This window comes from Corvus kubaryi, unplaced genomic scaffold, assembly GCF_017639235.1.
Source record: "Corvus kubaryi isolate FWS band 111438036 unplaced genomic scaffold, C.kubaryi_AGA036_p1.0 37120, whole genome shotgun sequence".
In the NCBI taxonomy this organism is placed as follows: Eukaryota; Metazoa; Chordata; class Aves; order Passeriformes; family Corvidae; genus Corvus; species Corvus kubaryi.
In genome coordinates this window covers 61,772-89,736 of record NW_024581030.1, presented here as the reverse complement: position 1 = coordinate 89,736, position 27,965 = coordinate 61,772, and the positions used below count along the sequence as shown (strand labels likewise).

General features: G+C 42.9%; 1 protein-coding gene across 7 annotated transcripts in view; it reads left to right on the top strand.

Annotated features, from left to right (window-relative positions):
* TLK2 (tousled like kinase 2) overlaps positions 1–27,965 on the top strand; it is a 43,184-nt gene that overhangs the window by 452 nt on the left and 14,767 nt on the right. Inside the window, exons 2-14 of one of the 7 annotated variants that reach the window (XM_042021105.1) lie at positions 1,264–1,341; positions 1,741–1,826; positions 3,590–3,655; positions 10,242–10,313; positions 12,716–12,785; positions 13,811–13,854; positions 14,942–15,037; positions 17,691–17,858; positions 18,420–18,515; positions 21,357–21,449; positions 23,067–23,177; positions 24,296–24,432; positions 25,830–25,982. In XM_042021105.1, coding sequence (XP_041877039.1) covers positions 1,746–1,826; positions 3,590–3,655; positions 10,242–10,313; positions 12,716–12,785; positions 13,811–13,854; positions 14,942–15,037; positions 17,691–17,858; positions 18,420–18,515; positions 21,357–21,449; positions 23,067–23,177; positions 24,296–24,432; positions 25,830–25,982 — 1,187 coding nt within the window. In that variant the 5' untranslated portion in view covers positions 1,264–1,341; positions 1,741–1,745. Of the gene's footprint in view, positions 1–291; positions 1,342–1,737; positions 1,827–3,589; positions 3,656–10,241; positions 10,314–12,715; positions 12,786–13,810; positions 13,855–14,941; positions 15,038–17,690; positions 17,859–18,419; positions 18,516–21,356; positions 21,450–23,066; positions 23,178–24,295; positions 24,433–25,829; positions 25,983–27,965 lie in introns of those variants that run through there. The other 6 variants (XM_042021104.1, XM_042021106.1, XM_042021102.1 and 3 more) reach the window with 6 other exon arrangements.

Here is a 27,965-nt window from a genome sequence, read left to right as displayed (position 1 = left end):
GCGGCCACGGGGGAGGCGGTGGCGGGGGCTGGTACCGCGGGCCGGGCCGGGTCACGGCGAGAGGGCCGCGGCCTGAGCCCCAGGGCGGCGGCAGCGCGGCCTGGGCCCCTCGCCGGGCACGGAGCAGCGCAGGCCCCGCGGCCCGGCCCGGCCTGGCGGGGGTGAGAGCCGGGGGCAGCGCGGGGGCGATGGAGGGTGGGCACGGCCTGCGGAGCCTCGGGCTGAGGGGGTGCTGGAGGGGAGGAGGAAGAGGCCGAGGCGGTGCAGCAGCTGGCAGCGGGGCAAGGCTGCTCGCTCGGCGGCCGGTGCCTCTGCGTCCCGAGTGGGTAGGAGAGGGGTGCTGGAAATCCCTTCCCGGGAGAGCAGGAGGGAATGCCAGCCCTGCCTGGAGGGGTGCAGCGGGTCCCGGGGCAGCCCCCGGCGGGGGGAACTTGTGTCAGCCCCTTCTCCAGAGCAGCATCCCGGTGTGGGGATGCGATTCCCCGTGGATGGTCGCCCCATGATGGGCGAGAGCCCTGGGAGCACTTGAACATTTTGGCGTTTGCGGCTTGTCTGTCATTTTCCTCGCTGCTCAGATTTCCTGTTTTGAAAACTGGGCTGAGAGCTTTGTTGGGCTTTTAGAGCCCGTGGCAGAAATACGGTTGTTTAATAACCACATTTAGGATCCCATTAGTTTTTGAGGCTTGGGACTGATTTAGGAGAGCAGCTGAGAATGCCCCCGGATGGATTCACTTTGCCCCTGTGACTTGGAGCCGCAGCATTTGGAGGAAGCGGCAGGGACAAAATGGACAGTTCATAAAAGGAACAATTGTGCACTGCCTGTTCTAGAGGGCACTTGCTGCCCTTCAAGAACTTTCCTCATCGCATATGCTCTTTATACAGCAAATCTTTATCTTCTGTTTCTGGCCTTTTTTTTTCTACCTTAGTCCAGAAAATGAAACTGGAACAGACATTTCTGGAAATGAACTTGATTGGTGCAGTTGGAAAGATGTGATTCACAGTTATAATGAACAGTGAATTTTGTCCCATTTTTTCTCAGTTCAGGCTTTGAATTATGTATTCCCTGATTTTTAACCTGTTTACACAGTTATGCTAGGTAGGTTTTTAACCCTTCAAATAAGGCATCCATGGTGTTGGATTGCCAAGAGGTACCAGAATATAGAAGCTGCTGTTATTTTAGAAGTATCTAATGCTTTAGCTTGTAAATTAAAAGGTTTAATCGTGCATTATTTTCTTCTTATAATCCCACTCTGTGCTTGGAAGAACCAAAGCTGTTGTCAGTGAAATCTGGAGTTCGTGGAGATCGAGTATTTCCAGGATTGGCCAAAAATAAATTATGGGGTAAAGAATGTTGCTTTTTTTTCTCCTAGTCATGCAGCACAGATGAAAAGCTCTGAAGCTTTTAGTCATAACACTCTGGTCCCATGTTTTCCTTTTAATAAAGCATCCAGTGGGAGAATGTGACATAATTGGTTTCTTGGATTTAGAGATCTTGAAATGGCTGGTACAACAGAGGAGAGGAGAGGAAACTCCAGCAGGGTTATGGTTTAAATACTATAATATGGTGGCAAAGTCATGTTGTTACTACATGGTAATCTTGCATTTCTCTTGCAAGAAAACACTCTCTACGCGGTTGTGCTGCAGAACAGGCACTTTTAAGTCTTGTCAGTGGCACGGAATATTAAATGTCTCTCTCCTTTTCTTGCATTGCATAATCTGAGTGTTGTTCTCCCATAGCAGCAGAAATGATGGAAGAATTGCATAGCCTGGACCCACGCAGGCAGGAGCTCCTGGAGGCCAGGTTCACTGGGGTTGGGGTTGCCAAGGTGAGTGTGAATACCTGTGGTGACAGGTATGACTGCTTAGCCATCCTGCCTTGCACTTCGGTTGGGTTTTTAAATTTCTACATGAATAATTTTGCTTTGCAAACAGATTCTGTATCACTTGTTGTGTTTTGACCTCTAATTTGTGTGAAGTATGTTCAAGAGGAATGAAAATGGGATCTCTCTGAGCAGATGTTTTGCTAAACAGAAGATTTTGGGCTCTAATTAAGTTCATAGGAGTTGTTCCATCTTAAGGCGGCTTGTATGCCCAAAAAACTCCATGACAACTTTGTAGAAGTGGGAATCTCATCTGGCTCTTCCTTTCGCCAAGAATACCTTTGAGAGCTGAATTTGGCTGGTGGTGAGATACAGTTTCAAGTGTTACGTGTTGGATACAACACATAACCAGAATGAAACATTGAGTTGTTCTGCAGGGTGCAGGAGCTGTCTACCCCATCACATGGAACACACACAAAAAGTGTTTGCAGGGCAGCTCTCCTGTGTCTAATCCAGAACCTGCCAATAAAATCCCATCTTTGTCCTCATGTACAGCTTCCACTTGATCAGGAGCTGTCTAAAGCAAGGCACCTGAGTAACAACATTGTGTGGTTGCTTGGTGTCCTGGCATTAAGCTGTGAGTTCTCCAGGTGTTGGTGCTGTTAATGTCAGTCTTTCTGAGCAATGAAATGGTGGCAGAACTCATTTTAAACTAGGGCAGGGATAATGAGTTAATTTTTGAGGGAAATACTGAGTTTTGAACAACATCAAGGTAGATGGTAAAGCAACACATCGCTAGAGGATTTTCTGAAGCCACTTAGAATTATTTTGAGAAGAAACATTGTAGAGGCTGCAGTTCTCAGAAAAATGCAAAGTGATTCAAAACTGGAAAGAGTTTTGTTTGAGTTCTCGCTTTTCTTTCTGCTCTGCCTCTCAGACAAGGTTGAGTCTGGGAAGAGAGCATGAGGAAGCCAAATGCTCAGCTGTAAGAAAGTGTAGTAAGGAAGATTAACACTAGATGTTAAGGGTTAACAATTTGGGTTTCTGAAGTAAGAGTGTGGGGATTTTTTAATGTCTTCCCCTACTCTTAAGACTTTTAACATATTAAGTTCTTTTTCTGGCATAAAAGTTGATAGCATTTACTGTACTGTGATCTTGTTTCATACAACGTTACAACTTTTCATGTACTTTATCACCTGTTTCTTGCCTCTTTTCCCACATTTTGTCACTTTAGAATCTTTAGCTGTACCAGTACAGATAAACCCAAACATCTTACTAGAACAGCTAAAAGCATAGACATTGTTATAGCTTTAAACAGTGCCAATGTACTCAGTGTTCACAAAGAATGTTAGGAACTCTTCCTTTTAAAGGAATAACCTTTAAGAGATACAGGAAAGCAAATCTTAATTATGTTTCCAATATGTTTGGAGCAGAAAGTACATGCCCTTTTCTGTAGGGGTGAATATTGAAATCTCATTTCTAAAGCAATCCAAGTAAAAAAGCCTCATTCCTTGGAGGCCTCACTTTGAGCAAAGCTGTTTTGTTGCTGAGTTTTATTTTTACCTGTTGTTATGCAGTTTTACCTTGTATTAGTCAGTAAACTGTTAAAGTGCATTACGCTTATTGCAAACAATATATTTATTTATTTACTTGCATTCTTGCTAATTTGCAATAGATCAGCCAACCATTGATATAAATTAGCATGACTCTACTATGTTGCAGCAAATCTCGGTTGCAGTATTAATTTCAGCTACTACATTCCCTCCCAGGTTGGTGCTTCAAATTCCCTCCCTACCCCCCCAAGCCTCCGTCCGTCATGCTCCGCACTGGCATTGGTAGGTCACTGTCTTAAAGGGAATATATTGGGAAAGCTGTGATACAATTTTGTGTGATTCAGCTAAGATTTTTAGCTGGCTCCAATGAAATGTTTAAGGAAAGAATTATGGAGTAAGTGAGTGCCATCTAGTGGGACAGGGCCTGGCCCATCCTCCTGGGATGGAAGGTATCTGGTGCTGTTTATTGCATAAAAGGAAGAAATGTCATCTCAGATGCTCAGATGTGATTGGGTGAAGGCAGCAGGCAGTTGTACTGCGCTTCCTGCCTTCCTCCCACTGGGTGTATCTCGCTGTGTATGGCTTCTTTCTTTAATGTTTAAAAACACAGGGTGTATTTTGGACCTGTATAAAATGAAAGCATTAGTTTATACCTTAATACGACTTCAAGCCCACAGTTCCTCTGTGTTATTAAAGAACCAACTATAGGTATTTTGAGATATGAAGAGAGCAAGCTGATCTAGAATAAGTTTTCAGTCCGGAAACTAGCAAAAAGCTTCTAGCCATCAGAATCATGGGATTCTGGAAGAGCTTTCCAGTAACAGTAGTAGAGGACAGAAATACTAAACTGTTTTGGAAACAGCTGTGTGCTTGTCACCTCCTGTGGTAGCTGAAGGCACAACCCAATGACTGAGGTCATTTGTAGCCCCAAAAGCCTCCAAATTCTGTTGCAAGCCTGTGATGAAGTTTCTTACTTGGTAGCTGAAGAATGTATTTCACTAGAAGCTTGGAGTTAATTCATTGAATCAAATTTATGAGCAAGAAATGTTTCTAGGCAACTGTTATACTCCTGTGCTTCATCTAGGTCACTAGATAGCTTGGAAAAGCTGGTGATGCTTTAGATGTCTATTCTTGCCATATGGTGAAGTGCCATTCTTCCCCGAATTCCCAGAGCAAGTCCCTGAATTAACACCTGACACTCTGACACCGACTGTTTCTGCTTTTTTAGCTCCTGTTTATATTTACTTACTGGGAAAACCTAAGTGCTTTCCCATGAGGCGTTATGCTGACTAGACATCTTCCTTGGGTCAGGAGGCCCAGGAGTTGTTTCTCTGGATAATATTGTTTTAGTCTGTTCTCATCTTCTGCCTCCCTTCCCCCTGTTTGGGGGCTGTCTTTAAGATACCAGGTGGGTTAACTCCAAGGGATTTGTGTCATTTCCACAGACTTTGCCTGGGTAAGAATTTGAAAAAGTAATTGTGAGGCGTGAATCTGTATTTGCACACAGCCTGTCTCAGGCTTAACCAGGGTGGGTCCTCACAGCAGCACATGTATCTTCTACAAGTTTGGTCTTCAAGAGATCTCCAAACCAAGCTCTGTGTGCCACTTTTATAGTTAAACTAAAAAGGCTGAAGTACTTTTAGGGAGGGTAACTGGGCTGTAGGAATCTTGTAGATCCATCTGACTGTGCCAGAACTGAAAAAGTGTTGGTCTTGGTGGTAGCTAGTGCTCCTTTTCCTCCTGCTTTGAGGTAATGCTGCAGAATATATGCCACCAAAAATTTGTTCATAAAGAACAGTATTTGCTTGTATTAGTTTGGTTTTTATTCTTCCTCTGTAACTTTTGAAGTCCTGATCACTTCAGCAGCTCCAGTTCTGTGATGTACTCAACAAGAAGGTTTAGCAGCAAAGTTATCACATTGAGAATTCGTGTTTGAGGATGATCACGTCTTCCTTGGAGGGATATGGTGCTGCACAGTGGTGGTCCCTAACAGGTGTCAGGCCATGAGAAGAACCAGTTAATAAGAGTTTTAAAACTTAGAATTGAATTTAGTAGCTGCCACAGAATGTGCCGGGACTTTATGCCAGATACTTGAAAATTGTTCAGATGCTTCTGTGTGCAACATTACTTCAAATGTGTTGTCTGGCTGCTAGAGCCCAGAAATAGTTGTCAGATCTCAGTCCTATTTCTGCTCCTGAGCTGAGGGTTAGGATGAGTTGTGTGACCTTTCTGTTCAGTTTGCCTTCAGTAAAATAAAAATACAGTATTTCCAACCAGAGAGAGCTCTTGAGGCATAATGGAAGCCAGGCAAATCCTGCTGCAAATCTGCTTACCCATCTGATAGAGTGGGGGTTACCTGTGAACATCTGAGAGTAGATTAACTTCTCCTGGCAAAAAGACCTCAGTGATTCAGGGATTTTATTATCAGCAGTATTACTGAGCTTTTCTAAAAGTTCAGTTAAGAAGCAGGTTGTAGTTCTCATACTTATGTGATGTTTGAAATAAGATAAGAATATGTTAATTAAACCTGACACAGTAGCACTGGACCAGGGTAACTGTAAAACCATTCGACCATTTCACTTTGGTGTAAACCTGTGTGGACTCAGCACTAACCTTTAGTGGAACTAAGGATTGACTCTTTGCCTTTGAAATCTCTTGATTTGCTGCAGAATTCAGAGGAACTCGGGTTATCCTGGCTTGAGGTAATGAAGCATGTCTATCTCCATGTCTCCTCCATTTTTAGACAGCAAGAGAATTTTGCAGTGCACGTTGCTGTAAGCCTATGTTGGAGACTCTGGCTAGGCAGCTGGAATTCCTAGAGCTCCCTTTCAGTACGAGGAATTGGAGAGCACAAAATGGAGACTGCCCAACTTGAGTTGTGGAGTGATGGATCATTTCTGGGAACTTGGAGAGGCTGTGAAAATGCACAAGTCATGGGAGGCAGGAGATGGTAAGGGGAGCTGAGTCAGCTTGGTGTTGTTCTAGATGATCTGGTGGGAGCTATTAGCAGGATAAGTTGTCTCTTTTGAAGTCTCAGCCATTGAAGCCTTACTGTGGGCTTTCCAGGGGCTCTGGCAAAGGGAGAAATGACTAACCAGCTCCTGTGAGTGGCCAGATTTTAAATTCTTGCCTCTTGAGTAGGAGTCTTGAAAGTGCCTGCTGCTATTGCATGCAATTCTCAACATGGAGGCTTTGTTGTGCATAGGTAGGTCACAGACTTCGAAGCAGCAGTTGATAGGTGAATCACAAGGGAAAAGAGCATGCCGGCTTATCTTGGAAAGAAATTCCTTGTGGAGGAGGAAGTGTGTGCTGTTCTTGTGCTTGTCATTTGGGTAAACACTATAGGAACTATTAGCTTGTTTCAGATGACCCACGTATTTTGAATTTTTGCTGAGCGCCATCACCGATTGCCTTGACAGGGCACAGTGGATGAGTGGGCTGGAAGTGAGAGCAGAGAAGTGCAGTATTATCCCAAAGTGGTCTAGAAAAGCCAGATAACTTCTGGAACAAAATTCATAAGCTCTTCCTGTGTAAACTATTGCATGTTTATTATTCCCCACTGCTACTTCCCTGGCAGTATTCTCATATTAATGTTCTTTGCCTTTGCTTATTTGGGGTTTTTTTCCAAAATTCAGGTTCATTCCTTTAATTCCTTTTGTGTCATGTCCACTTAAAAATGGTATGCTAAATTAAGTACTGAACATTTATCCCAAGTCAGTTGCTGAGTTAAGTATAAACAGTCAGGAATGATAAAATACAAATTTGAAGCATTTTTTATATACACACTCACTGACTGTTAGCTGAGGGGAGATACTCGGTTATATGGTTTCTCACATCCACGCCTAAACTTGTTGCTATAAGCAGTTGATACCTAATTTCACACATAACCTCATGTTATCTGGATAATCAGGAAAACTTGCTTTTCCTTTCTCTTGACTCAGAAGAGGTGCAGCTGAGCACTAGGTCACGTTCCTGAAATGTCCTAGGTATTGTATCTTTGTTGCTTCGAGTACAGCACGTTCCAGTGAACAGTTTGAGTTTCCATAGCCAGAATGCATCACAACAAGACTTTTTGCCAACTTTGCCAAGTTCAGCTCTTGTCTGTAAAGGTCTAATCCTTTAGAGTAAGGAAAGTGTCAATGGAAGGTCCTCTCAAAGGTGATCAGGGGTAAGGGAAGGTCATGCATTTGACCCAGTGCATGGGTCAAAACATGTCTACAAAGAATTAATTATGCATTTGTTCACAAATCAGTACACGTGACAGTGAAATTGCTGGATATCTGTAGACGATGGCAAGCTGTTCTGTTCCAGTTCCATAATGAAGAAGTTGGTTCCTTCTCACCCTTTCTACTACTGCACTGAGTTGAATTTTACCACATCATCAGCGTAGGTTCTAGGGGAAGGTTTAAAATCAAGAAAAAAAAGGGTTTTTTTCTGTTCAAGAATCTGATCAGCATCAAACTACTCTTTTAGTGATGCAAGAAATGGTTTTGATTCTGGCTGGTAGACCTAAAAAATTCCCACGCAGGGTAGTCAGTACAGGTGGTTGTAGTACTGGAAGTAAGAAAAACATTGTGGATTTTGTATTAGGCATATTTCCAGCTGCTTGCATCCCAGAACTTTACATTCAGGTGCAAACTGAGTGGATTTCTTGTATTGGACAGGATAAACTTAAATCTTAGTATCATTTCTAGGTATAAGTGGCCCTATCAGTTAATCTCCAGGTGATGCCAGAATACAGGGACCTTGCAGAAGAATTGTCTTGTGTAAGCCCCTGACATTCCCCTTCAATCATAATGTTCATGGAAAGTTCAAACGTGGTGTTTTTGGAACAGCTGCTCCTGTCATTTGCTATCCATCTGCAAAATGGAGGCAGCAGATTTAAGCAAACGTGGAAACAACTTTCACTTTCATCTTCATCATGTCAGAACCCCAGTGTGAGACCAGCAAATGCTCATTTGGACAGATGCTCCTGTATCTTACAAAGTTCTCACCTGGCACAGGAGGTTGGTTGGTGCCTCAGATGTGCTGTTGGGGTTGGAGTTCCTGAGAGAATGGAAAGATTTTGGAGGGCAGCATTTGTGCAGTTTATAAACAAGCTTTTTTTCATGGGTGAAAGGATTCACTTTCTGTTGCCGCTTGCCATAAGATTTTACAATTTTTTTAGCACTGAGACTTTCATGTGGATGTAGCTAATGTTAGTGCTGGCACTTCTTTTAAATCCTGTTGGCCAAGGAGTAAATTCCTGGAATGACCAAGAGTTGTACCTATAACATTTGTGAGCCATCATGTTGGGTGGTTGGGAGCTTGTTGCTTTGCTTAAAAGCAACTATTGCTGAAGAGATGAGGTGAATCATTTTTCTGGTCCTGAGCTATTTGTGTGATCCCTTGAAGGGTTAATGGTATGGCGTAAAGAATGTAAACCTGCAGTTTTTCTCTAAGGGAATCCTAAATGTTTAGCTTCTTGAGCTATTCAGGTGTTGGGTTTTCTTTTTTCTTTTTTCTTTTTTTTTTTTTTTTTTTTTTTTTTTTTGTTGAACCAACTGAGCATGTCGTTTTAGGAGAAACAAATTTGATATTTAATGATCACAGTGAACACAAGAAGGTAAACAGAACTTTTACTTTCAGCACATGCCTGCTTGGGAATTGGGGTTAGTAATAGCTAGGTTATGTCACAAATTGATGGTGGTGTTTGTCCCTTAAACAGGGGAGGGAGAACTGGTCTGTTCAGAAATTACCTACTGTGGGGTTTCTCTGTGGTGTTAATGCTTCTCCCCCATTCCACCACTTGAGTCTTCTGCTCAAGTGTATAACGAGAAATGGCTTTGCTTTGAGGAAAGATTGATTGGTGGGAAGTGGTTACTGCAAAGTTAAAAATGTTAAAATAGAATGCATCTTGGGGAAAAGATGCTCACAAGTTATTAATGGAGAGCTGGCTTTATCATGTCATTCTTCCTGTTAATACATTCCATCATTAATTGTGAATCTTGTTTTTACATCTTTGTCAAATTTGTCTTTGTTTCTTAAGTTATATCTGTAGGAGGATACTTTTGTGTCAGGATAAAACACAATGACTTTGCATGATTCACTTTTTCCTTTTAAAACCAGTTTTGTTTGAGATCTTAAATAATTTTCAAACTGCTTGGATATGTAAAAATGCAGATGTGTATCCAGCAGAGCCTGCAAAGATGCAGCAGACTCCTGAGGTACCCAGTTACTGTTTTGGTAAATCTATTCCAGCCTCTTGAGTTTCTGCTTTGGCCTGGTGGGAGCAGCTGCTCTGTGGGTAGGTCACACATGGATCCATAAAATAGCCAAGTGGGAAAGGTTGTATTATGGGTACCAGTTGTACTGCTGTTAACACAACTTTCACTTGTTCACGTTCTTAGTGTTGAAAAAAGCATAAAATTACACATTTAAATCCAATAAGCATCTGATACAGTAGTAGCTGGCTTGCCAGATGGAAGATGTGTCTGAATGCTTAGCTCAGGGTCAAGCAGATGCTTGCTGGGAGAGCTGAGCTTGGAACCCCTACTACTCAACAAATCAGGTTTGCTTCCTCAAACCTTAGGCTTCTATAAATACCACCTTGGCTGTTTCATGGATGCGGGTAAATAGACCAGTTAGGATATGAACTGATGCAGAAATATTCCAAAGGCTGTATCACTATCCTGAGAAAAAATTGTTGAACAATCCAACTGTCCTGCTGCAAATGGCTTCTGAAGCCTCTTAGTGCCCCATCCTGTGTCTGGGAGTTTGACCCGTGATGATGCTGTAACTGTAGTTAGCCCAGAGACTGAGTTTTTGTTAGGATGGGTCTGCCTTGTAGGGAAGTTGTTTCTAACAGTCTTTGCTTGCTTTTCACTAGGGTCCATTAAATAGTGAGTCTTCCAACCAGAGCTTGTGCAGCGTGGGCTCTCTGAGCGATAAAGAGTTGGAGGTAAGCAGGCACAACTCCTCGGGGTAGTTGGGTTTAAGGTGAACGTGATCAAACTCAAAACATGGAAGAAATTGTGTGAGAGTCAGTGGTGGCTGTCTTAGTTTGGAGAGTGGAAGGGACCAGGGAAGTATTTAGCTTGACCGTGCAGGCTTTCGACCTCTCTGTGAAGCTCCTCCTCGAAGCTTCCCACCATTCCAGGTAGGTTTTACCCAATCCCAAACACAGTCTTCATAAAGCTCATCTTAGGAAACTGTTTTCAGTTCATTGGGATTTGTGGGATACATTTTTGGATACACATAAAAAGCCAGAGAGCATTAATGGAAAAGTTTGCCATATCTATCAAATATGTGAGTTTGCCTGAGCCTAATACAAGGCAGAGCATTTTGTGGATTGCTCTGTGGAAGTGTGAGGAGGTGAAAATTGATGCTTTGTCCCTGGTTAATCTCACTTCTTTAGGATTAACTATTTCAAGATGCTCACTAAAGCAGCAAAATGAATTCTAGTTGGATTTTTACTCTAAAATTTCATGTTAATAAACCAAAATCTCAAATTTAAGTGCATTTTCTTACGCATTTCTTATGAACTTCCCCCATAGTTACCAGGTAGGTTTTGGATCATATTTCCCTCTCTTATATGGCAGTACTGGTATGAGGGGCTTTTGAGAATGCTGTATCTTAAACTCCATAAAGTAAGTGTAGTTAATAGTGAAAATTTGAGTATTCATTCTTTTAATTGTTCTTTTTTAATGAACTTTTGTGGAGAGATATAAATTGACCAAGCTGACGTACTTGAATCTCCCATTCCTTGCTTTTTCAGTCTGTAACAGATAAAGTTGTGTGTCATTTTTGTTATGTAAGTACTTGAATGGAAAAACAACTTAAACTGAATCTCATTAATATGCTCACAGCTCCATGGAGGCTGTAATGGAGCCTGTGGTGTTACAGTCACGCCAACGCTGTTCAGGAGCTGCTCTTCACTACACAGTGAGGAGGCAATGTCACGGACTTTTACACATACAGGGGCTGGAGCAGCAAGTCTAGGTAGTTTTGGAGTTTTCAGTCCCCTCATTGTAAAAAAGTACCTTGCAGACACAGTAATCACCTTTGTCTTAACATCCCCTCCATCCTCTTACCAAAACAACACTGTGTCTGTGAGTGCCCAGCTGGTAACATGGGTCTGTTAGATGTCCAGCACCCACTGGGGACACAGCCAGGTTTAGATTCAACTTTATCCTTTTTATCCTACTAAAGGAGGGAGATTGATTTCTGCACTTAGCATGTGTAAGTCTTTTGGTAGAGATCTTTAAAGAGGGTACTCGATATTTGGGTTTCCAAAGAGTGTGAAACTTAAGTTTACCACAGACTCTCTGGCCATGGTTTTTCTTCCCCCAGACCTGTTTTTTGCACATAGTGTTTTTCTCCCTGCCCCCAGGCTATAGTTTAATGGTGGCTGCAGTGATTGGAGAACATACAGCTTGGGAATTATTTGGGATGATTTGGGATAAGAGATGTTTGTAAAATAACAGTGGTGATGGGAATGACAAGAGATCTCTTTCCAGCAACCTCAGTGAGCTGCTTCCAGCAGTCTGCTTCCCAGTGTCTTTAGCAGGTTTGGCCGCAGATGTAACCCTGGTGATAGGGAAAGCATCATGCCAGGGTCTCCTCCATCCTCACATGATTAGGCTTGCTAGCCTTGTACAGACAGATAGGCATGACACTTCTGGAGCCCTCAGGCCTGTCAAGTGTGCTCTGTATTGTGCCTGTGCATAAATAAATTGATTGTGCATAAATCCACTTGATCAGCTGCCCGTCAGGTCTCTGGACGCTCACAGAAATGGCACATGCAACTGACCCTTGACTTTAATGAGAGCAGGTGAGGAGCAAACAGAATCTGTAACAGCTTTGTCCTGGCTGCTGTCCTGGGATAGTTCTTCTAGCCATCTGCAGTGGGCTTTGAGAAGAAGCATTACCTGCAGGCAAAGTGAATTGGCTTAAGAGACTGTGATTGGACTGCAGATTTGGATGTCAGTACTTAAACCTCTCATCATTATTCCCCTTGTACCAGTACTATGATCACCTTGAAGTGGTTTACAGAAGTTTTTGTAAGTGTTTGAGCTTGCTCTGCTAACCCCGTGAGGTCACTGGACGTAGGCTGGCTTGCAGTAGCTGAAATAGAAAAAATAAATTTACCTCGTTAACCACATTCTCTCCCTCCTGCAGCACATCTATGAGCAGGTAGGAGCTCTTTGAGAGCAGTTGTTTCTTTAAGTACCAACAATAGAAACAAATGCACCAGAGAAAAGAAATGGCCACTGGGGATATGGAACAGATCATTGTGTTTGGGCATTTTTTTAAATCTTGGAATAACTGCAGTAATGTTAATTTTGAAGTATTGTTTAACAGACTCCTGAGAAAAAGCAGAATGACCAGCGGAATAGGAAGAGGAAAGCAGAAGCCTATGAGACCAATCAAGGTAATCCACGCTCCGACCCTGGCTCAGGATTGCCACGTGCTTGGTAACTCGGGCACGTTTTGCACATGCAGTGTCCTAGGAAACTAATGGCTCTTCTCGGCAGCTTCTTATAAACTACTCCACGATGGTGTATTCTCTTCTGGGAGCCTTGTTATCCTTATTGGCAGGAAAATACTTGGCTTATTCACACAAATTGTTGCATTTTTATGGGACAGGCTGCCCAGAGGCTTCGTGTGCTGCTCTGAAGTGTTGTTTTGGTCCTGTGTTGCTACATACACAGCAGCCAGTCTTCAGAATCCAGCCTGTAATCTCTTCCTTGCTTTCCAAGATGTGTGCCTGCCTTGTTAGAGCAAGTTCTGGCCATGACAAATCAGGAACAAGCTGTGCCCAAGCAGGCACTGCCGTCCTGAGTGCTGTGGAAAACCTGGCATGTTAAATCCAAGTTCAGATTTTCTAGCAAATGGGCTGAGGGGCAGATTTTGATTTCTTTCATTCTTCAACAAGAAAGTAATGAGAATTGTGTTGACAGAACTGCTTTGATAATACGATAATAAAAGAAAAGGGCTAAGTTTTAATGAGCTGATGTTAAGCCACTGCTAATTATCTCTCAAACTCTTACAGGAATGCTTGTGAGAGATCTAATATGCAGTAATTTATCTGAAGGCGGAGGAGTAAAAGTACCCTTTGCTCTCTCCTTATGTTGAAGGAAATTTTGGAGAACCTATGCAACAGTCAAGACCTTTAGTGTTTTCTAAGTACTTCAGCAAGTGCAAATGCTGTTTGATTGGATCTGACATGTTTGGAATTGAGAGTTAATTGAATTGTCAACTGTAAAGCCTCCCAAAAACAGCACAAGGGCTGTAACCCTGGGGCGGGCTTTTGTTGTGCAGAAGCTTTGTTGTGATAGGTGTTGCACTGAACAGGAAAAGGAGTGTCAAAATGTAGGAGGAGGTTTTTAGAATGGCATGATAACTTCTGTTCTTAAAAGTACAACTCTGGTTTTAATCCTTTGCTTTCCTTTTTAGGGAAAGGCACTCCTAGAGGACATAAAATTAGTGATTATTTTGAGGTAAGAATCTTTTCATTGGCAAATCTGCCTGAATTCACATATTGCAAAATCTGTAAATAGAAGTTTGTGGTGTGACGTGTGTTACTGATCTGTCATTGGGATCGTGGACTGATGATGTCAACCTGATACGCTCATACCTGATTAGGCAGAGGATATGAGGAAGTTGATTTTTAATTAACATTTAGTTGAGCAGTTGATAAGGCTTTTTTTTCACTTAAGTATAGCTTTGAGGTTGATTTCCATTGGAACCTCTGTCTCAGTTGAGGATATCTCTAGGTTTGCAAACAGTTTTGTTAGGGGTCCGGTGTTGCAAAAGAGCCCACCTGCAGAGTCCTGCTGATTGGAGTGGGAAGTTGCTTATAGGGTTCTCTCATAAGAAAAACTTCCCGTGGGAGGCTGGCACCATAGAGGGCATGGGAACCCTTCCCCAAAACAGTGATGGACGTTCTAAAACTCAGTATTCTTTTTTGCACTGCATAATATCTAAAGTTTTTCTAGGTCTGCACAATCCAGAGCTGTAGCTTTTCTCTTAAGTTTGTTCTTTATTTTATGGAGTAACTTGGAGTCGGAAATTACGTGCTTATTAGTGCTTACTTCTTTGCTGGGTACATTTTTTTATGAGCGGTACACTGTAGGGGTTTCTGTACCAGCTGGAGCAGTTCCCCAGCTCCTTACCTGTCCTGCCTCTTTGACAGTGACTGGCACAGCTGCAGTGGAGATGAACGTTCCTTACCACTCCTGTGGTGCACACCAGACATGTCTCCTTACAGGGAGTGGACTTCCTAATTCCATAGAGTAAATAACTGATCTATGGCCAAGTGTGCAGGTCTATATCTTTTTGTGTTACAAAGGAAAATGTACTTGGTGCAAATACAAGTGTTTGTCTGACGTACTTCTGTTATTTTGAAAACTCCATGAACTGTTAAGGTTTTCCTCTTAAAATTTACTTTCAGTTTATTTAAATGATTCCCTGAAGCCTATAAGGCTTCATTTTTAAGATAAATGTGTTTCTTCTGTCTGTGTTAAATTTGGTTAAAAGTAGTATCTCTGTGGAATTCATGATGATCAAATCTGTTTGTGTGCCCAGTTTGCTGGGGGCAGTGGCCCAGGAACCAGTCCCGGCAGAAGCGTGCCGCCCGTCGCCAGATCCTCTCCGCAGCATTCCCTGTCCAACCCCTTGCCGGTGAGTGTTCTTGGGGACACAGCTGGTGGCCTGGCATTGATTAACTTGGTGGCCATGCTTCAGACAGGTAATACAAGGTTCTGGATAGGGAATTGTCTCTTGGTGAGTGATTTGGCTTGTTCTCCATTTTAAATCTGAAACTGGGTTCTAAAAGCAAAGCCATGTCTAGGACCCTGGGACAGTCGCTAGTCCAGCTGTAGCTGACATGAATATCTGAGCTTAAATTGTACAGGATGAATGTTTTTAACATGCTGTGTGGGTGCAGAGGGATTATGGTCCTTAATGAAGGTAGAGCTGACCCGTTAGTTACCCTGTGTTCTATTGTAGTACATGAACTTCTCCATGGAGTTGGGAGTATGTTGTGTGTTTGTGCAGCACTAGTCAGGGATATTCTGATCTTGATTGGACCCCTTGGGTATCCTGAACAATGTTCACACCGCGGTTATTTTGGGAAGGCGTTTTACTTCTGTTCGTGTGCACACGACTTGCAAGAGGCATTAGCAAAAGTTTGCAGAGAAATGTGTGTACGTGCACAGCTGGTGCTGTTTTTTGACGTGTAATTCCACTTTACTTGCAGCATTTCTGTGAGGTCTGGATGTGAAGAAGTGACCAGTATTTTTAAACCATTTTAGGACAGAGCAGCTAAAAAAATTTGTTGCAACTAGCAAAGCAGTATTCAGAGGCTCTGTTGCCTGAGCTTTAGTTTTGACCTTTGGCTGGGCCTCTTTAAAAATTTTCAGCATTTGTTGAGTGTCACAAAAGTCTGGAGACATTGTGGGAAAGGTTGGTATTCCCAAAGCCAAATGCAAAGTCTTCAGTAATTCTGTTACTCTGCAGAGACCTCTGTGCAGTTCCTGAATATACTTAACTAAACCCCAACACTGAACACTCTGCTCAGAATTCCATGTGTTGCTGGATTTCAGAAGCTTTGTAATGCTGCTTGAAGGGAGAACTTCACATATGCTTCTAGATACTTTTTAATGTTTCTAAAAACTAAAATATATCCTATTAATTGAATGGACTTTCATCCTATCATGTATTAATTCACTAATACATCTCTTATAAGAGAAGTTAATGAAGAAATACCATCTCTGACTGTTGCAGATGTGTAAGGGATTAGGAACAATTCTTTATTCCAGCAGATTAGATAGCCCACAATGGGACAAGTGGATTCTTCCTTTGGTTTTCTTCTTCTACACTATGTGTTGAGTAGGTAAAAGTTGAACAGAGTATTTCTGGTGAATATTGATGTCACAGTTAGTTTCAGCCAGGCCAGTTTGTCTCTCTCTCCTTACACAGGTGCTTGTGTTTATCTTCCGTTCTTTACTCTTGCAGCTAAACCTGATATTTGCTTATTCATAACAAACTATTCTGGGCCCTTGCAAGATCCCTCCTCTTCTTACAAACTGAATGTCAATGGTTTGATCTGTTCCCCAAAGAAATGGGGAGATGAACGCTGAGTGTCTTAGCCATTACAGGTGTCACTGTGATCTTGGAAGGAAGCAGAGTGTTAAAATGTCTTTCACATGATACAAACCTCCTCCAGACCTGAATTAATCTCTACTGTACTGGAAAATTTCTGCAATCAGAACTTGCAGAGGAATTGTAATGGCTTCAGGATGTTACTACTACTCTTCAAATCTCTTGGCTGATTTGAATTGTCTCACTCCTCATTTGATCAGAATGATCTGCAGGTCTTGAGACTCTTGCGAGGCCACTCTCAGGCACAAGCATTCTTTTGGGGAAGGAAACACACTCTTGAAATTGGTAATGTTAGCCAGAAAACAGGTTGCAATTAAGGTTTTTGAGAAAAACTGAAGCCTGACGTGACTGCTTTCTCGGAGGCATTTGCCTGGCCCAGAGTTAGAGCTTGGAAGGACTTGGTTGATTATTACCCAGGCTGCCAAGTTTTAGCAGTGATGGTGTGGCTTTGGAAGCCAAGGCATTGAGATGCTGTGTGCTGTAATCAGTGTAGCTCAGATGATTCTTGTTGCTAAACCCAGTTCCTCCACCACAGCTGGAAAACTAACCTACTGCAGGAGAAAGGAGCTGGCCCTTAAGAGATGTAATGGACCTTTAAAGGATTTTGGGAATGAAGTAGTACTTTGCTTACATTGCAGGAGATGGGCCCCAGCTGTAATGACAGAAGTGAGCTTATCCTGATGTCTGGGTCCTAGACATGGTTAGGTTGCTGCCATTTAGCAGTGCTGACTCAGTTTACTTCACCAGAATAGCAGTGTATCATGGAATTGGCTGTTTGAGTCCTTAAGAAGCATAAAAAAATATAATTGTGAATGCATTGACCAAAATCCCAACGTAGATTTTTGGACCTGCAATCTGTTTTGCTCCACTGACTCTGAAGCACATGTATTTGCAAAGGAAGAGGATGTGTTAACTGACAAGGAATTCTGTCCTGGGTGTTCATTTGTTAGGGTTTTTCTTAATTGTTAACTTCATTTCCTTGTTGCTGTCTGCTGTTGGAATAATCACTGCAGGAGTCCTGTTTGAGTTATCAGATCCTCACCATGCTGCCTGCTCATTCCTGAGCTGCTGCTTCACTGACAACAGTTTTGGCAGAGTCAGAGAATCACTTTTTTCTTTAATTAAAAAAAAAAAAAAGTAGTTCATTGTCTGTTTTTTGACTGTGTTGCAGCGGCGAGTGGAGCAGCCGCTGTATGGGGTAGACGGCAGCGCAGCCAAGGAGCCGCAGGAGGAACACTCTGCTCTGCCAACGCTGATGTCGGTGATGCTGGCGAAGCAGCGGCTAGAGAATGAGCAGCTGGCACAGAGGGGAGGTGGCCTCTGTTTTACTTTTGTCTCGGTGAGCAGCTCTGAAAAGATTTGAATCCTAAGGCATGTGTCTAGTTAAGGGATGGGGAATTTGAAGGTTTTCTGCCCAAGTGCAGCCTCATTTTTGCTGACCTCAGTCTATCACCTTCTGGTAAGTTCATCTTCCTTGTGAAGAGTTCTAGGTGCCAGGCTTTGCTTGTTTAATAAAATGGGTGTGAGTTTTAAGTTAGCAGCTCAAAATCTTACATAGATCAGAATTATGTCATCTGAGAGGATAATCCAATAGATGGAGAAAAGCAAAAGATAGAAGTATAGTTTTGTTGTGAGAAGTGTTTGGTTTGGCCTTGCTTAATCTCAGCTGCCGTGAATTATATCAGGCTTTTAAAAGCTTTGTCTTCAGCAGGTTGGGTCAGGCTTCTTGGAAGAAACTGGCTCTAGTTTTACTGAACTGAATCTCTAGAGCATCCTTAAACCTGAACATGAAAGTGTGGTGCAGGCCAGGCTGCAGCTCCGGTGTGGAGATGAATGTATCTGCACGGGCACTGGTGGTCGTGCTGGGGGACATGTAACAATACACAACTTTCTTTTACAGGCCCAGCAAGGCAGCCCATCTTCTACTGGATCAGGGAACACTGAGCATTCCTGCACCTCCCAAAAACAGATTTCCATCCAGCACAAACAGTCACAGGTATAGCTCACTAGACAATATAGCTCTTGGATGTGAGGTTGAAGCTCAATGCAGCTTGTCCGCTGTGCTAGAGGGTGCCACTGCTAGTGGACATGATGTTTCCAGTGAGAAGAGCCAGTATTCCCAACTCCATCTGTAACTACTGAGTGAAGTGAATTGCTCTGAGCTTTGTTCCTCATCCTGTAAAGAATGTTTTCAATTGCTGCTGCTGGACTTTGTCCAATCTGCTACTGAAGCTTTTCTGTGTCAGTGCTGTGGGCAGTTCATGAGCTGTGTGTGATTGTGCTTGGGAGAGGAACACCTCAGCTCTGTTTCTGCTCTGTTGTATCCTCAGTGTTCTTCCTCTCTCTGGAAGTGAAGGTGTGAAGGAAACCTGAGTGATAGTTGTGAATGTCTCTGTTCAAGCACTGGGTCTGTTCAAGCGCTGGGCCATGGTGCATCACATTGCTTACAGTACCAATAGCCACAGTCTGGCTGGCAGCTCTTTGACCTCTGTAGTGTCCACTCATGGAATAGTTTGTCCTGTCAAGGTGGAACATGGTGTGTTCCTGAAAGTGCTTCCCAGCAACTTCACTGACCTGGAGTCAAGAAGAGGAGTAGCTCTTCTGACTGTACTGCTATCTTTTTGGTACCTTTTAAATTATTGAGATTCTTTTAGCTGTGTCATCTTCTGTTGCTTACCAGGGGGCCCAGCTTTATCTGCAGTGCACCTGGTTTATTTCTTCTCCAAGCCTGCTTTTAATCTTCTTTGGTTTTTCATCTCAGATCTCTTTGTGTCTTCCCTTGAGCAATTTTTAAACAATCATTTCCTCACCAGTCTCTGTCAGAGGTGATTTTGTTGCTGGGAAGGTCCATTCTCCATTAACCCTGCAGGTGGTACAAGTTCTCTGTTCACCAAGGACAGCAATCCCCCTCTGGGGGCACTCACTTGCTCAAGTCCGGCCTCTGTTGTGTCACTAGGGTTGCATTTGTTGTCTGTGTTGTTAAAATGCTGGTCTGGGAAGATGCCTGTTTCCTGACAGTGCATGGAGAGGTATGTGTGTGAGAATGATGCCACAACTCAAGAACCTGCCAGAGATTATGTCAGTCTTGGCTGTCCCAACACCCGTGCTTAAAACAGTGGTCCTGCCTGGAGGGAACAAGGTGTTTTTATTTTCTTCTGTGCTTAACATGCCCACAAGGTCCATGTTCTTAGCAAGATGTTATCTGAGCAAGCTATCTGCCAGTGTTTAGCTTCATGATATTCCCCAGAGGTCTAGGTGGAGCATACATGTGCAGGAAAGAATCTAGGAAAATGTTTGGTTGCATGATGACGACGTGTACACATTCTTGGTTTTTCCCTTCCAAGCCTGTCTGGAGTTGATAGAATTAAAAAATAGATCAACTTCAGTGATCCCCAGCTTGAATCACTTGTGGCAGTGCCAAAAGCAAGTCAGCATGATGTTACCTCCTCGGTGTTTTCAGTCAGTGCTAGGGCCTGAGTGCTCTGAGGTGACTTGGGGTGAAGTCACATGTAAGAGCATGTATCCTGACTTTCTCTGACACAGGGCAAGCATGTCTGTGCACTTGTCTAAGTGAAATAACAGTCACTTACTAAAGACACTTTCTGCTGTTTGGCCACCAGCTGCACCAGGTTCTGCACAGACATCCTGCATGGTGCCTCCCATGGCAAAGCTTTTCCTGCAGGCAGGAAGCATGAACCAAGTTGAGGCAGAGATGAGGTGACCTGCCCAGGCCTCCTCTTTGTCTCTTGGGATTTAGGCCCATCTTGCATGATGTGCCATGCTGGCAGGTGCTCTGTTTGAGCTTTTCCATACTGGGCATATGTCAGGAAGCAACAGTCAGCCAAGTTTGTCTCTTACTCCATGGTGTTGGCTTCCAGGCAAGCTTGAAATTTGGAGAACAGTTACATAACTCCACAGGTAAGTCTCTGCAATCTCTTCTCAGAAACAGAATAGGTGCCTGCTAGCCACAAGTGTGAAATCTGTGTGTGCGGTTCTGGAGAGTTTCCTCTGTGTTGACTTGGCTGTTCTAGATGCTGTGTTCATGTACATACTGACTCCTTCACCTTTTCTTCCCCACCCTTTAATTGGAGTGCTGAATCTGAAATGTTTGAAGAATATAGTGTGTGTCTTCTGTTCCTGGGTATAACTCTCATTTCACTGCTTCACTGAAGGTATTTGAGATGTGCTACACCCCATAAAACTTTCCAGATAGTTTTCACTCAAGAACTATAAAGCTCCTGTCCCCAGTGGGTACTAATACATCAGTTTATCAGAAACAAAAGCTTGTGCCCAATACTCTTGCTGTCAATCTGTTATAATATTTTAAAATGAAGACCTGTGTTATCTGTCACAGGACCACTTTAGAGCCCCACAGGTGTTGTCTTTGTCTGCAGGTGGTTGTCTGTGCTCATGAAAGATCATAAATTTGATATTCCAGCTGAGGGCTGGGATTTGATGTGGTGGGGTTTTTTTTTCTTAAGCCTTTTTTCTTTACAAGCTCTCCTGCATAGAGACCACCAAAGAGTGTGCAAAACTCAACTATAAATGTAAAATTCGCAGGACACCGAGGATATTTTAGGCTGTTGAGAGTTACCAGTTTGTGCTCTTCAGAGCTCTGTGCTGGCTGACTGCACCTTCTGTGCTGGAGGAGCCCACCATGCAACAACAAAATGAATAATGGAGAACATTCTTCCCCTGACTGACAGGATGCAGGGGATCAGTTCTCAAAAGACCCAGCAGTTCAGATCAGAGCAGGTTACACTGGGACATTAGTGCTGGTTATTTGAAACATTATCCATTTGTCTTAAATGTGGTTTATGGTGATTTTTCCCTACAGTCTGACCTCACAATGGAAAAAATATCTGCACTAGAAAACAGTAAGAACTCTGACTTGGAGAAGAAGGAGGGGAGGATAGATGACTTATTAAGAGTAAGTATTTAAAGTGGGACAACTCTTCTAAAAGCTGCTATTTAAATGTACTTAAAATGCTTGTGCCAGCCAGGCTGCAGAGCAGGGGCTTGTACACCAGCTGTAGAACCAATAGTTGCAAGGTAAAACAAATCCAGTGATCCCTTACCAGCAGGATAATTGTCTGGCCTGTGGATACTGTGGTAACTCTGGTTGTCCCTTGCTTGCAGGGTAATTGTCTGGCTTGTAGACACTGTGGGCCTGCTTGAATCTAGGCAGTGTCTGGGCATATACAGCGCAGAGTTGTTGTAGCTCAGTTGTTTGTGTCTTCAGCAGTGCTGGCCTCCCTTTGATCTGTTGCACACTTGTGTATTTTGCTGGCTAACCTAACAGGTTTCTCTGCAGAATTCACAGAATCATGGAATCATTTAAGGTTGGAGAAGACCTTGAAGATCACCAAGTCCAACCATCAGTGTAGCACCATCAGCACGTTCTCACTAAACCATGTCCTCAAGTGCCACATCCGCACGTTTTTTGAACACTTCCAGGGATGGTGACTCCACCACTGCCCTTTTCCCTCCACCCAGTTCTCCCCTCTTCTAAGTTCTGAGGAGCTGACTCTGCCTTTTGTTTGGCAGCATGTCCAGTAGCCTCTCAGTAGCCTGGGAAGTAATGTTCTGACAGGAGAGTCAGAGGCCTGTATAGAGATGAGAACATGCTTTGGCCAAACCAAAAGGATGAAGCTCTTAACCCATTAGTATTCGTCAATAAAAGATAAATACCTTCTAATCAAGGATCTTGTCTTAATGGAGGAGTTCTAATTGACTTAGCTTTCATCAGCTGGAGAGGCAGCTCTTGAGAAGTGTTGAAAAGCATTAGAAAGGACATTAAAGGGAGTAGAGGGAAGGCTTTGTGTGTGTGGTCTCAGCACCTGAAAGAGCTCAGTCAAGCTTACGGAGACACGGGGCACATGTGAGTTTGTGGAAACAATCCATGAAGCAGGAAATAGATTTTTTATTTTTAATTATTATTATTATTTTGTTTTTACTAGACTACTAGTTGGAAGGGAAGTGGTTAAATTTGACTCTGTTAATGAAAGTGGTTGCACATACAGTCCTGCTGCATGCTGTGGTGGTGTGAAGCAGCAGCTGCCACTGAGAGCAGTCTGTGTAGAGGGGCTGATGGAAAGTGACTCAAACAAGAATTTGACTGAAAGTACAAAGGGAGTTCCCCCATCCTTTTCCTCTGCCAGTATTGTGGCTAAAGACGGAGGATAGTCCAGCAATGACTAAGCTATTTTGAGGCTTGGTAGCTGTGGCAAGGTCTTAAATGTTTAATAACAACAAAAAAAAATTAAAATACCTTTGCTTGTCTTTATTCTCTTTGTACCTTAGTTCCTTACATGTAAACCAGGATGACAGAACTTCCCTGTTCTAGAGGGGTGTTAAGATGTGAGTTAAAAATTTAAGAGTTTGTCTTGGATGTTTTGCTAAACAAAACCTGTTCTTTTGTCCTGCTGGTTTGCTGACTTTAATCTGATCCCCACAGCTAGCTGGAGAAACTTCTTCCTAAGTGATGCTTAGTTTGCCTCTTCTGAGTGGTTTAAAGTCACAGGCTTTGTCCTCTGTTCACTTTTAGGCCAACTGTGATTTGAGACGGCAGATAGACGAGCAGCAAAAGATGCTGGAGAAGTACAAGGAGCGGTTGAATCGATGCGTAACGATGAGCAAGAAGCTTCTTATAGAAAAGGTGAGCAGGAGACATCTCTGCAGTTCATGTCCTTGAAAGCATCTCTATCTTCTTAACAGTAAAAACCTGCTCCTGTTGCTTTAGTGATAAAAGATAACTGGAATTCTGTCATGAATTATTCCTCTGCAAAAAGGAATGTAATCCAAAGACTGAAGTGGTTCAGATTTGGTCACTTTGCACAGTGTCAGAGTGATCTCTTGCCTAAGAGAAAGAGCTCTAAATGCAGCAGGCATTGCTTGATTTGGAAACCCATACACCTGAAAAGCAACTCCTTGCAGCTCTGGGGATGCAGGAGCAGTGTCCCATTGTGCAGTGGAGTTGCAGATATGCTCTGTTCTTTCAAACAGCAAAGTCGGAGATCGTTGCTTTGTGTAACACTGAAAACAACACACTGGGGCCAGTGCCAGGCTGTTGTTCACCAGCATCCAGCCTGCTTAGGTATTGAAAGATGTCCAGCTTTCCTGATGGTTAAACATTGTGGGGGTTTGATTGCTCTTTCACCTGTTGGCCAGTTACACCTATTGTTTGTGGGTACTGGATGGGCAAAACTACCCAGGTGCTGGCTGGTAGCAGACATGCAGTCTGAGTTGATTTTTGTCACAGAGCTGATTGTTCTTGGCTGAGCAGGGCTCCCTTCTCCAGAGTGGTGACCTAACTGAGATTGTGTCACTTCAGGACATGGTACAAGGCTAGGACTGAGCTGGCTGATCACTGTATCTTAGTCTTAATAGTGATTCAAGGTGCGTTTTCTTTCTTCATCTCCTGAATAAGGGTCTGATCAGAGCTGGGCCTGCAGTCTAGCTAAGTTACTGATACAAAGGGATAGTTCTAATCCTACTGCCAGGCTGATTTCAGCTGATCATAGGATGGGTGAGCTGCCCAGGCAGTCATCAGGAGGGAAGAGTGAGGCTGAAATGTCAGGATGGAGGTGAACAAACGCCTGTCAGACCAGTGCAAAGCACCAGCAATAACTTGATCAATGATATTCAGCTGGGTTTCAGATAAGCAGAACTGAAATAATAGAAAGTGGTAAGAATTGGTGGTGATTTAAAACGCAGCACAGCCCTTAGCTAGTAATTTATGGCTTGTATTTTTATGTGGCTTTATTTTGCTTTCAGTCAAAGCAGGAGAAGATGGCATGCCGAGATAAGAGCATGCAGGATCGATTGAGGCTGGGGCACTTCACCACGGTGCGGCACGGCGCATCCTTCACGGAGCAGTGGACAGATGGCTATGCCTTCCAGAACCTCATCAAGTGAGGACAAACAGGATTGTCTTTAACTTCAGAGGAAGAAATGGAAAAAAACCCCAACAGTTGTGTGTGATGTCTTGCACGTCAGAATGTGAGAATGGTGTGACTGATGCATGGAAGGATCAGATAGGAACTCCTGACAATGGGGAACTTATTCACACTGAAGTGAGAAATCCATTTCCACTGAAACTTCCAGAGACTTGAATTGGAATGGAATGGTTTGAGTTGGCCTTTGGGCTAACTGTTGTTACCTGTTGGGAATCCTCAGTGCACCCACCTGGCTGTGTAGTGCTTGGGATGGAGGGGTGGACCAAAATCTCACATACATCCTGAGTGAATCAATTTGATTTGCATCCTTGCATATATTAGTCAAAGAAGGCTAATTAGCTTGCCTTTTTTTTTTTTTTTTTTTTTTTTGAAAGTAGAAAGTGGAGAAGCTTGAAAGAGAAAATCCATACTATTTAACTTGTTTTGCCTTCTGGTAACAGTGATCAAAGGGGCTGCAGAAACCTGGAAATGAAGATCAGAGACCCTTTATGCAGGATGTTAATGGAAATACCCAGCCAATTCCCACCTGGCCTAGACCTTTAAGTAGGACTTGGCAAATTAATTGCACTAGGGGAGCTATGTGTGATCCTTTAAAATCACAACACTCTTCTGTAGTGATAGGGAGGTGCAGCTCTTGTTAGGCACAGATTAAGGACTTCATAATTCTTCCTTAGTTTGTGCTGTAAGACATGGAAAAAATACTTCTGGAATACTTACCTGCAGTCTCAGTCCCTTTTTAAGGGGGAATTAGGTCTGCAAATGTTTAGGTCATTCAGACTTGAAATTTCAAGAGTGCTTTTATCACTGTAAAATGTTTCAAGATAGTCTTTTTGTCTTGGGAGAGAGATGGTTTCTTAGTGAAATCAGGAATGGTGCTGGTTATATTCCAGAGAATTTAGGATAGCTTAACTGTACTTTTGAAGTGTAAGGATACTTTCTCAAACAGTGCCAGACTTCAGGAATAGTTTTACCAGGAAAATCTGAGATTTAGAACAGAGGCTTCTAGGAAAAAGTGTGTGGAAAGTTAGTGACTTGCCATGGATCCTGGGATTCTGTGGGGTTAACAACTCCTTTGGATGTCCTCTGCATGGATTAAACCTTTTACTTACTGAAGGGTTTCTGTGAGCCAGGAAAAAAATCCCATTTTGTGTAAAAATACCTTTAAAATTCTGACTCATCATGTTTGGCACATCCCACTTTTCTGTACAAAAATATTTTGTTACAAATCTTACAAGTACAACTGATTTGAAATTCATGGCTCCAATCTGGTAAGAACAGATGTTGAAGACAACCAAGTGCACACCCTTAGTTATCTGTGTCGTGGTTTTTTTTTTTTTCTCTCTGCTTTTCAGGCAACAGGAAAGGATAAATTCACAGCGGGAAGAAATAGAAAGACAACGAAAAATGTTAGCAAAGCGGAAGCCCCCGGCGATGGGCCAGACCCCTCCAGCAAGCACCGAGCAGAAGCAGCGCAAGAACAAGACCAACGGAGCAGAAAATGAAACGTAGGTTCTGTGGCCTTCTTGGTGCGTGGCAAAGCCACATGCTTTGATTAGAGCACAAAATCTCTCCTGGGAAATGGAATCTTGCCCTTGCCTCCAGGCTTCACTCCATGCACAAATGAATGTTGTGGAATTAGCCTGGCATTCAGCAACATCTGGCTCCAGTTCTAAATAGTTTTCATTGAAGTGAAAGAAGGATCATTGCTGAGTCCAGACTTTGTATGAGATTAGCTTTATTTTTTTTTTATGAGTCCAGTAATGTTTTTAGTATTCCTGTTGTGTCAGGTTTGAAAAGTGGGGTCTGACTTTAGTGTTGCAAGTTCAGAATTTATATTGGTAGCCGGGTATCTATGGTGCTTTTTTTTAAGGAAAACAAAATTGTACACATTTAGAAACCTTGATATCTGTGTGTTTACTGTGGAGAATTCTGAGTTAAGAGTTTTGAAATAATTCATTTGGGATGCTAAAGGAATAAGATGCTCTCTATGTTATAGAGACAGTGCATTGAGCATTGGCCTGTTCTCCAAAACAGTTCTTCACACATACGTGACTCAGGGAAATGGTGGAAGTGCTACTCTTCTCATGGATTTTATTTTTTTTCCCCTGCCTCTTTTGAAATTACTGATGCTCTAAGAGACTTGATATTCTTCTAGAGTAAAGCTGGGTCTCGAAAGAAATTTAAAACATTATTTTTTCAGGAGTTTCTGTGGCTTGGAAATACATTTAGTTATAGATTTAGCCCTGCCTTCTCCTGATTCCCTTTATAGACTTCATTTTATTGCTGTAGGTTAATACCATAACTCTCATTGACATTTTTCATTTTTCGTTATTAAATCTCCTGGGCTTGACTTGACCTCAGAATTCTGGAAGCCCTTTGAATTCTTGGTCTTGATCTTTAAAAGGGCATGTGAAGCAAAAGCTCCCACTGCCTTCGCAGTCTCAGCAAAGATGGCAGAAGTCTGGGTGAATCCTGATATTTAGGGTGCCCTCAGCTCCCAAATGGGATACAGGTACCTGCAGATCAGGTGAGTTGTGGTGGAGAGCACTGGGTGCTTCCTGCAAATAACTAAGTTGGTTGGAGACATTTCTCCCCTTGTTCTGGCCAAGGGAGCCTGAAAAGAACTAAATAAAACTTTTAAGTCCTCTTTTTGTATTGCCAGGTTTGAGCTGGGAGAAGCAAATGGAATGTCTGTACATGGATATTTAGAATTGTTGCTATTCGTTGTGGTAACCTTTCACTTCCAAAAGGCAGGATGAGCTTTCCCCATTTTTGTGGAATTCTTTCTCTCCAGCAGTCTGGTGCAGCTGTAGTGTGGCTTATTCTGGAGACATGGCAGCACAGGTCCTGATGTGCCCTGGGAGTCCTTGTCATGTCTGTGATGCTTCTGCTTGTGCTGTGAGCCTGCCTTGGCATAATCCAGCTTTACCATGCTCTGCTAGGAAACCTCTTGGGCTCCCGGGTCTATTTCTCTGTTTCTTGCTGGTTTATCATTCTTCACTGATATATTTCAGGGTGGTATCTTTGTGGTTTAGAAAAGCTTCTTGTCATGTGCTTGATAAAAACTGCTTGCCAGGGTGTGGATATGGTTCATGTGGAGTGTTGTAGCTTATGTGAAAACACTGGGATTTTTGCAAGTCAGCTGTCGCAACTGGACTGACTACTTGCTTAATCATTAGTTATCCAGTAAGTGCATTTGTTGGACCATTGTGTATCAGGAACAAAATTTTCTGACTTCTGGAGGGGGGCTTTTCATTGTGGAACTCTTACATAAGAGGCTGACTTTTAGGCAATTTAAATATAAACGTTTCTAAAAGTTGAATGAGAAGCAGACAGCCAAATTCCTTTTTGATTTTTGGTTCCTCTTTGGTTCATGGTTGTTGCTGTGTCTTAAAAAGGAGAAGAAGGTCCTGTGATGCGAATTTAAACACAAGCTCTCCCAAAATGAGTTTCTAGCCTGTGAATGAGAAAAGAATTTTCATTCAGGA